The sequence below is a fragment of the Rhodamnia argentea genome, chromosome 5, assembly GCF_020921035.1.
Source record: "Rhodamnia argentea isolate NSW1041297 chromosome 5, ASM2092103v1, whole genome shotgun sequence".
NCBI classification, from domain to species: Eukaryota; Viridiplantae; Streptophyta; class Magnoliopsida; order Myrtales; family Myrtaceae; genus Rhodamnia; species Rhodamnia argentea.
Window position 1 is genome coordinate 2,382,890 of NC_063154.1, and position 9,329 is coordinate 2,392,218.

At 43.3% G+C, this 9,329-nt stretch overlaps 2 protein-coding genes across 3 annotated transcripts; one reads left to right on the top strand and one right to left on the bottom strand.

Annotated features, from left to right (window-relative positions):
- The first annotated feature begins 360 nt into the window (after positions 1 to 360).
- On the top strand, positions 361 to 4,005 carry LOC115743638 (cytochrome P450 90A1-like). 2 transcript variants are annotated; one of them, XM_030678491.2, is made up of 8 exons: positions 361 to 989; positions 1,204 to 1,353; positions 2,111 to 2,359; positions 2,858 to 2,944; positions 3,064 to 3,142; positions 3,258 to 3,364; positions 3,458 to 3,588; positions 3,705 to 4,005. In XM_030678491.2, exons 1-8 carry the CDS (start codon positions 465 to 467, stop codon positions 3,802 to 3,804), a joined length of 1,428 nt encoding a protein of 475 aa, XP_030534351.1. In that variant the 5' UTR covers positions 361 to 464; the 3' UTR covers positions 3,805 to 4,005. The 2 variants fall into 2 exon arrangements, with proteins under 2 accessions (XP_030534351.1, XP_030534352.1); XM_030678492.2 differs by lacking the exon at positions 2,111 to 2,359.
- Positions 4,006 to 4,856: 851 nt separating this feature from the next.
- Positions 4,857 to 7,417, bottom strand: LOC115743644. Its single transcript, XM_030678510.2, has 3 exons — positions 6,875 to 7,417; positions 6,404 to 6,678; positions 4,857 to 4,930 (listed from the first exon to the last, which is right to left on the bottom strand). Exons 1-3 carry the CDS (start codon positions 7,158 to 7,160, stop codon positions 4,865 to 4,867), a joined length of 627 nt encoding a protein of 208 aa, XP_030534370.1. The 5' UTR covers positions 7,161 to 7,417; the 3' UTR covers positions 4,857 to 4,864.
- Between the last annotated feature and the right edge of the window lie 1,912 nt (positions 7,418 to 9,329).

The window sequence follows — 9,329 nt, forward strand, 5'->3', positions numbered from 1 at the left end:
ATTACGATAGTCTGCGATAAAACGAAATATGAATTTCCCGCTTAAGATAAATTAGAAACGAGGATGTTTTAGAGAAAGTTGTCCTACGGTTTTCTCGGACGTGTTCTCGACGTCTTTCTCGCTTTGGCCGACATGCTCTTTTGTAAGTCGGTGTTGTTGGTCCTATCATGTGTAACATCAGTTTGCATCGGGCGGAAAAATTAACGGTAGATAACTTTAACCGTCGGGTAAAAGTTGGCGGTTTTTTTTTTTTATATAGTTTCAAAAGAGTATTAAATTTTTAGAGTTTTGTTTGTGGAGGTTTTTTGGGGGATTTAGTTGAAAAGAAAAGGAAATCCGAAGACAAAGGAACACCATTAATGACCTGCCTTTATCCTTCTCTTCTCCTTGCCAGATACACTCGTGTGCTTCTCTCTCTCTCTCTCATACTCTTCACTTTGCATTGTGATCATACTCTCGACTTCATGATGGCTCTCTTCATCACCATTGCCCTCCTCTCCATACCTCTCGTCGCCGCCGCCCTCCTCCTCCTCCGTGCCTCTCTCCGCCGCCGCCTCCTCCCCCTGCCGCCGGGGACCCTCGGGCTGCCGCTCGTTGGCGAGACCCTCCAGCTCATCTCCGCCTACAAGACCGAGAACCCGGAGCCCTTCATCGACGAGAGGGTGGGCCGGTTCGGGACCCTCTTCACCACCCACGTCTTCGGCGAGCCCACGGTCTTCTCCGCCGACCCGGAGACCAACCGGTTCATACTGCAGAACGAAGGGAGGCTGTTCGAGTGCAGCTATCCGGGCTCCATCGCCAACCTGCTCGGGAAGCACTCGCTGCTGCTCATGACGGGCGGGCTGCACAAGAGGATGCACTCCCTCACCATGAGCTTCGCCAACTCCTCCATCATCAGGGACCACTTGCTCGTCGACATAGACCGGCTCGTCCGGCTCAACCTCCGCTCCTGGTCGGACCGGATCTTGCTCATGGAGGAGGCCAAGAAGGTCTTTTTCCCTTCATTTCCCTTTCTTGTTCCATTGATGTTAGTAATTTATCCACACTTCAAAAATTTAGACAGATAATTTCTCACGACAGGTACATAGTCAGTTCATACAAAACCTCTTAAGAATCCCTTTTTTTTTATTTTCAATCGAATTGATTTTTGGGGAGATAATAATCTAATTAAAAATACCATTGCATGATGATAATTATGTGCAGATAACATTCGAGCTTATGGTGAAGCAGCTGATGAGTTACGATCCCGGAGACTGGACGGAAAGCCTGAGAAAGGAGTACGTCCTCGTCATCGAAGGCTTTTTCACCCTCCCCTTTCCCCTCTTCTCCACCACCTACCGCCGCGCCATCCAGGTATCTTACTGCTACTATTATCGTACATGATCACCAATAGTTGACATTCTTTTCGAAATCGAGCTCTCATAAATAAAAAAGAAGAAGAAGGAATAATTCCAACTAACGATCATGTATATACGAAGTTAGTCGTGCGGCGCATGTTTTATTTTATATTCTCGAATTATTGTGTCGCACGTTCTAGTAACTATCTATTCACCTGTTGATCGAATAATCTCGTTTGACCATGTTTAAGAATATGTTTCTTTTGTCTTTCTTTCTTTCTTAAAATTTCTTTCATTGAAGATTTCATTTGAAGCGGCATAAACCTTCTCTCTTTCCATCCACTCGGCACGAGAATTCGAGGGATGAAGAAGAGAAAACCAAGCACTCAGATGGCAAGCGCACGTGTGAAAATGACATTTTTTGTCCCTGATTTTAGAGGGGAAAACGGTGGTGTGTGCTCTGCTAGACTGTTCACCAAATTGAGCGGATTAGATTTCGTTGCTTAAGCGTCAGACATCATCGCGATAAACAATAAAAATCTCAAGCAAATGTCACATCCCCTCGAACTGACAAAGATGTCCAAACCCCATCAAAGCAACCGACCAAAGGATTTTTTTTCCCATTTAGTGGTGTGCTTAGTTTTGTCATTGTCAGCCATGGATTCTTGAGCTCGACCCAGAAAGCAAATCCAGAAAAGGAGTTCAGGTTCGGGAAATTGTGCCTAGTGGGTTGCTGAATCTGTCCAATTTTTTTCTTGGCATCTTTTTGTCAGGCGAGGACAAAAGTGGCGGAGGCATTGACTTTGGTGGTGCGACAGAGGAGGAAAGAGAGCGAGATGGGCGCCAAGGAGGAGGACATGCTGGGGGCCCTGCTGGCCGGAGACGGCGGCGGTTCCTCCGACGAGGAGATCGTGGACTTCCTGGTGGCCCTGCTCGTCGCTGGCTACGAGACCACCTCGACCATCATGACCCTCGCCGTCAAGTTCCTCACCGAGACGCCCCTCGCCTTGGCCCAACTCAAGGTATCGAATCCGCCCCCCCCTCGTGCCGTAACTCCGGCCGATCGGGCTCAGATTAATCATGACCCGAAATTGCTTTTATGAGGCCTTGCGTTCGTTGGCTTCTCTGCAATGATTTTGGTGGATGTATGACGATTATGCACATGAACACAACACCTATGATCAAAGTTAGTAAATTTAAGCCGTTCTTGCATGGATGAAAAGGCATGTATAGGGCCGGGAAAGTATCATAAAGTACTGAAACAGCAGAAAAAGGTGGAGAGCGTGGAATCATGAAAGCGGGAAAATGATGTTCATGATTCATCATGGCTTTAGGACTTGGGAGTACCTGTACCACCACCCGGACAGATGATGCCTTCCGAACCGCACGCCCTCTGCATTATTTTCATGGAGTCAGATTTTGATTATTCTATTTTCGGACAGATTTTGAGTTTTTGTTTTACCTTTTTCCTATCTTTTATCTTTTTTGCTAATGAATTTTCTTTGTCCCTCGTTTGACAGGAAGAGCATGAGAAAATCAGGGCAAATAAGAATCGATCCGAGGGGCTAGAGTGGAATGACTACAAGTCCATGCCTTTCACACAATGTGTATGCGAAAGAAACCTCATTCATTCCCATGAAGTTTGGTTTTGTGTTATGTATGTTGTTCTGGTTTGACATTCTGAAGCTTACTGATCCTAACCCCGGCCTCTCTTCCAAACGTTCAGGTGATCAACGAGACGCTGCGGGTCGCAAACATTATAAGCGGGGTATTCCGGCGAACAATGGCGGACGTCCAAATAAAGGGTAATCGAATTTGGTTAGGCGAAGAAAAATCGCTACTTTCTTTCGGTGATCTGGAGCATAGTTTGCATCAGTTCCGGTGAGCTAAAGACCTTGGCTTGCGATTCGATTCGAGCAGGTTATACGATTCCAAAGGGATGGAAGGTCTTTGCTTCGTTTCGGGCTGTTCATCTGGACCAAGAATACTTCAAAGAAGCTCGCACTTTCAATCCTTGGCGGTGGCAGGTAGTCGAACCCTTTCTTTCTAATGCGTCTACAGGAACTTTCGGTCTCGTACATTCGAGAACGCCACATGAATTTTGTGTACATGACGAACAGAGTAACGGGCCGTCGAGCAATGCGGTTAATGTCTACACACCGTTCGGAGGAGGGCCGAGGCTGTGCCCGGGATATGAACTTGCGAGAGTAGAGATCGCCGTCTTCCTTCACCACCTAGTCACTAGTTTCAGGTGCCAAAACAACTACCAGATCCGTGTCTTTCGCCCTTGTCCACGAAAAGTTCGCAACTTTTTATAAGTTGATGTTTTACGAATGTTACATCAACATTAGCTTCGAAATTTTGCAGTTGGGCTCCAGCTGAAGAAGATAAGCTGGTGTTCTTCCCGACCACCCGGATGCAGAAGCGATATCCCATCAATCTCCAGAGGCGGAACATGTCCTTGTAAAATATAAGAATCGGCAAACTCCTTCGGAGGTCAAATCAATTGATTAATAAACTTGGGTTGTAGATCAGGGCGGGGAAATGGGATCATATGTGAAAGTATGTACATATGCAGCAAAAACAATATTTTGCAGCCTTGTGCAAGCATGTATTTTCAGAATTTGGCAATTCATTTGCACATATCGAATTTGAATACTCTACTTAAGCATCAGTAATTGCACCTCCTCAATTGTGATTTTTGTTGTGATTTCTCAAGACTGATATGTTGGGCTTATCTTATATTGATTGTAAAAGGGACTGATAATCAATTTATAAGTGAGAAAAATCATCATCTTTTGAGCTAACTTTTGAAATGAGAAAGGATCAAAACTACCCAACAGAGCTCATGTTAATTGGCAAATCAACCGTTACCCAATATGAACCACATACCAATATGATTGGCCGAAGCATTCAAGAGTCTGAAGGTATGCTTTTAAATTCAAGCCGCCAGGCGGGCTTTCCTCTCAACGGAGAATATGAAGCATTCGGAATAGAAAACAAACCAAAAATTAGGACTGATATTTTGAGCCCTTCAACCTTTGAATAAATACAGAGACTTTACATTTGATAGGACCAAGAAAAATATTTAAAAAAAAAAAAGGAAGAAATATATGACCTCTAACATTGACTGATGACTCACGATGTGTGTAGAACATAGCATGTGGGTCGTCCGAGTCATTTTCAACCTAATGTCTAATAAGCCTCCTCGCCTGTTAGTTTTGACTCCTTCAGAGTCAGAATCCAACTTCATCTTTGGATTCGTCTGCACCGAAATCAAAGGCCGCCCGCCTCGTAAGCAGGCCCCCCTCACCTGTAGCCCCTCCACCATTCATTACGATGTCTGATATTCAGTTCTGAGGGACCCAATTGTCAACGTTCATTCGGATGGACAATAACCTGAAACCCGATCCTGACGAACGTGATGAGCCCATATGGAAGAAAATTACAAGTTGGGTGCGTGTTAGTCTCCTCCATCCGTCACTTTCCTCCCCTCCCCTCCCCACGTTTTTTTGTTGTTTTCTTTTTCATTTCTCTCTGTGTTCTTGGAGAATCTTCTGATATCTGGGGAAGCCATGGTTGCAGGCTGAGACCTGCAGGCAGGACACAAAAAGATCAAATAAGTTTTCGATTTCCTGGTGGCAAATGACCTTCGGGCGTGGCACTGACCATGTCCAAGTGGAAATATTCAAATTTCGATCGTTCCGTATAAAGTGGAGAATCATTCCATAGAAAAGATTCGAAACAGAACAGAACAGAACAGTGGCCAGCTATGAATTGGGGCTTTATCAGTCGGCAGGCCCCCCACACGGCTTAGACATACAGCTGAAGAGGGGGGCGAGGGCCATTCGTGGATCACAACACTAGCGAGAATATGAATTTTCAAATGAATGTGAACATTGGGAAGAATATGAGGCATGTGTTAGAAAAGTGGGGAAAACATTAATTGTTGAAATTAGACTAGGATTGTGTCATTTTTCCAGCACCATAGTTATTATTGTAGAAGCCAGAAGCTAAAAATGGCTTTCTTGATGTTCAAAATCGGTTATGAAGCAGTGGTCCAGCACTACGTGCGACCAAATACGAACCGTGTCTATTTTATAAATCAGGTGAGGAACGAACAAAATCTGGTGAATAATAAAGTTATCTCCTCCGCTCAAAAGAAACAGAGGAATATTATTGAGAAAGAGAGTGCACATGCGTTAGCAGAGATGCGCTGGATCTACATGCATACAAAACATGAGTAGGCATATATTCTAGTTGATAAGTTGTGGCTGTCAGTTGCAAAAACTTGCGAATGGCAACCAAACATAGTCCAATCCAGAGCAAGATATTCTATCTCTCTCCCTCATTATGAAGGGCGGCTGACCTGCCCTGCCCTGCCCATCCCTAATTCTATGAGACTACTGAGTTAACACATGAATTTGGTCAGTAACTGGGGGACCATAGCTCAGATTACAACATTACCTATAATCTTTTGGGCCAGAAAAGACAACCTAAGCCTCACCAACCCTTTTTTATGCAGATCACTCTTATGACTTTACCCCATGGACTCATGAGCCATGAGTACTATTTCTTCTTTTTATGAACTTTTGGGCCAGATTGACATGGGTAATCTCCAAACATGTGCAATGCTTCCTTCACATGCATTAGCCACTACTTGAAATTAGGTTTCCAATGAAATTTCCCTCACGCTAGAATATACAATTATTATTATTTTTTTTTTCACAGCCAATGTTGAGTAGATTTAACATGTAATGAGGACTTTGTGCTCACAAAAAGGACAAGGAGGGAGACAAAAACGATTAAAAGACTTTGCAACATTGGCCATAGACCGCTCGGCAGTTTTGACCTTCTGGATGAACTGATTTGAATTCTTCAACCCCAAGCAAAAGATATGATTTTTTTTTTTTTCCTCAGAAGTTCCTCGCCTTTGCAGTCTGATCTACCAAAGAATTCTCATACAGAACTCAAGGTTCAGATGTTCTTGGTGTTTCAACTAAATAAAAGATGTGTGTGATTCTTTTTCTACGTGCAAAAAAAATAAAAATCGAAGAGAGACTTACAGCTTCAATGTCAATCTTGTAAACGAGAAGCTTTCTTCTCTCTCGGCAGCTGATCTTATACGCCGCAATGATATGACCAATCGCCAGAAGCCAAGAAGAAATGAAGAGAGCCATTTCCAAAGCTCTACTATATCCTCCTCTGCTTGTATTCGGAACACTGAGCACATAAGAAGCCTTGAACGAAACAAACACCAGGGACAGTAATGAGCACGCGGTCGTTATCCCCAAGTAAGGCCCTCTACAAAGCCTCGGTCCATCGCACAAACTGTACACACCTACAGTAACCCCCAAAACTAAAAAAGATCAAAAACTGTAATTTTTTTTATTGAATTCAAACACCCAATTCATAGAACAGCACAAAATGTGTCTTCTTTTGCTAAGGGAAAAACAAAGGTTTTTCACAAACAGGTGGCCTGCGTGCCGACCCATAGAACGACTCACACTCTAACAACGAGGATTGGCCGCACTTACAGATGATGACAGCCGATCTGACGATCGACACGAGGGGGATGTCGATGAGGGAGTATCGGAAATCGTAGTTGGTGAGGTGGGCGCGGAGCTTGTCCTGCAGAGACCGCGACGAGGGGGAGAGCGAAGCGGAGAGCAGAGCCGAAGGCAAGAGCGTGTCGGCGATGACAAGCAGGATCGGGGCAGAGAAGAGGAGGAGGGAGATGAGCATGGAGAAGAGGACGAAGACGGTCTTCACGCCTCGCAACACCCTCCTCGATCGCTCCTCCTTGGACGAGAACCCCATCATTTCTTGCCACAAAAAAAAGAAAAAAGGGACTGCCCCCAGTTGAATTTCTTCAAAATTCTTCGCCGCTGCTGTGTCGTAGCGTGCTCGATGAAATACACGAAGCAACTGGGAGGAGAAGGAAACTTAAGAAGCTAGAGCGAAGCGAAGAGAGGCTTAAAAGAAAAGAGAAGGGAGGGAGAGAGAGGAAGGTGAAGGTGAAGGAGAAGGAGAAGAAGCTGAAAGGTGCGATATTTTGACCGGGACTCGCCCTGCAGGGAGTGGGGAAGAGAAGACAGTGACGGCAATTATAAGCGAGGGGCGTTGCACCCGCCCGCAAGTTACCGGTCAAACGAAGAGTCTCTCTCTCTATCTCTAGAGATTAACGGGAATAACGATACGTTTCAAAAGACGGGGAAGGCAGGACATCTCCGAATCTCATCAAAATTAGAAGCTTGTCTTGTCCCCGCTTGCCGGTTCTCACTTATTTAAACACAGATCGTCAAAATTTGCCTACAGTATTCACTTTTGTGTTAATTTTTTTAATTATTTACGCGCCAATTTTTTTTATTAATTTCCTAATCCTACGTGGCTAGTCGAAAGATCCTAATCGCTATTACCCGTTGGCATCAAGTGATCGTTTTTTTTCTCCGATTCGACACTTAAGTGAGCCGGTAAAAAAACTTTAGATACCAAAGTGAGCGTCGTATACAAAATTCGACACTTGATGTGTCCTTCTACCCTTATTTAAGTGTCGTTATTTTTTTGTTTTTCTTCGCATTACCGGCGCAGCCAAAAAATAGCATTTATTCTTTTAATGTGAATATGGTTTAAAAGATGCAAAGATGGTTTTCGACTTGAATAGTGGAGCATTTTTTTTTTTCGTTTTCACACATTTGGTGGGGGAATTCCAGATGAAAAAGGCAAAAAAATAAATAATAAGAATAAATTCGGAGACTTCTTCTAAAAAGAGCGCGACGCTTCGGGAAGGAAATCACCGAGTATCGAAAATTCGGGGAGGAAGGTGAAGAAAATTCTTTCACACCGCGTGCGATCTCCGATTGTCGCGAAGGAAGGTTTGCTCCGCCCATTTCTGGAAATCCATGAAGAAACCAAGGTATTCTTAGTATTTAAGAAATCATACTAGAATGATCGGGTGCATGCAAGAAGAGACCAGATGGGATAATTACCAAAAGAAGAAGAAGAAGTAGTCTTGAACATACTGCATCTGGACAATTCAATCTCAATTTAGCTCTAAACATTTTGACGATCTATCAATATAGCTTTTCCGGTTAATTTTGAGTGAAAATAGCTGAAGTGAACATGGGCCGTCCTACTTGGTACAGATATCACTGATGTGGAGAATTTACGTAATGTTTAGATTTTTGTTATAGACTCTATATCTTTCTTTCTCTTTTTTGCTGCTGTGGCAAGCAAGGCCAGGCCACGGCACAGGAAAAAAAGAAAGAGACGTAAAGAAACAAAAGAAAATAGATGTACATAAAATTACAAAGGAGCATCCACGGTCCACGTTAGTGAATTTTGGCTAAAATTGGTCGGAATGACGATATTGGCAAATCGTCAAAGGTTTATAGTTAAATTGGTCAAATTATCACGCGAAAAAAAAATATTGATTAGATTGAAATGTTTATGGCTGAATTGTCGTTAATATAATAAATTTATGACTTTTTTTATGATTTTTTCATTTAATTATGGACGATGGACTCAACCTTTCCTTAGAGCATCAATGTCATCGAGGAAAGTTCTACGAATGTTCGTTCAACATGTTCACATACCGCGAAAAATCCATAGTTACGTGATTTGATGTGTACAGAGGTCTGTAAGCGAGCATGGTCCACCTATGCACACAATTGTGACTCGATGAACACCTAAATGCTTATAAGAAACAATCAAGGATCTATAGCTATGTAGTCGAAAAGTGTATTTGTCGTTGATGGCAAAAATATAGTCCAATTATCAAAAAGTCATAATTCTAATCCTCCTCATCACATAACCTTACTCTTTTGGGGATCAAAACTGGACTCGTTAAACGGATGGGTAGGGTCGAAAATGGTCCGACCCAAGTAAACATATTTAATCTGTTTATGACCCAATTTCATGTAATGTAAATTTAACGATCCATACCTAACGCATGCCCGATCTGATCCATATTCTGAAAATATTTTTCTATTT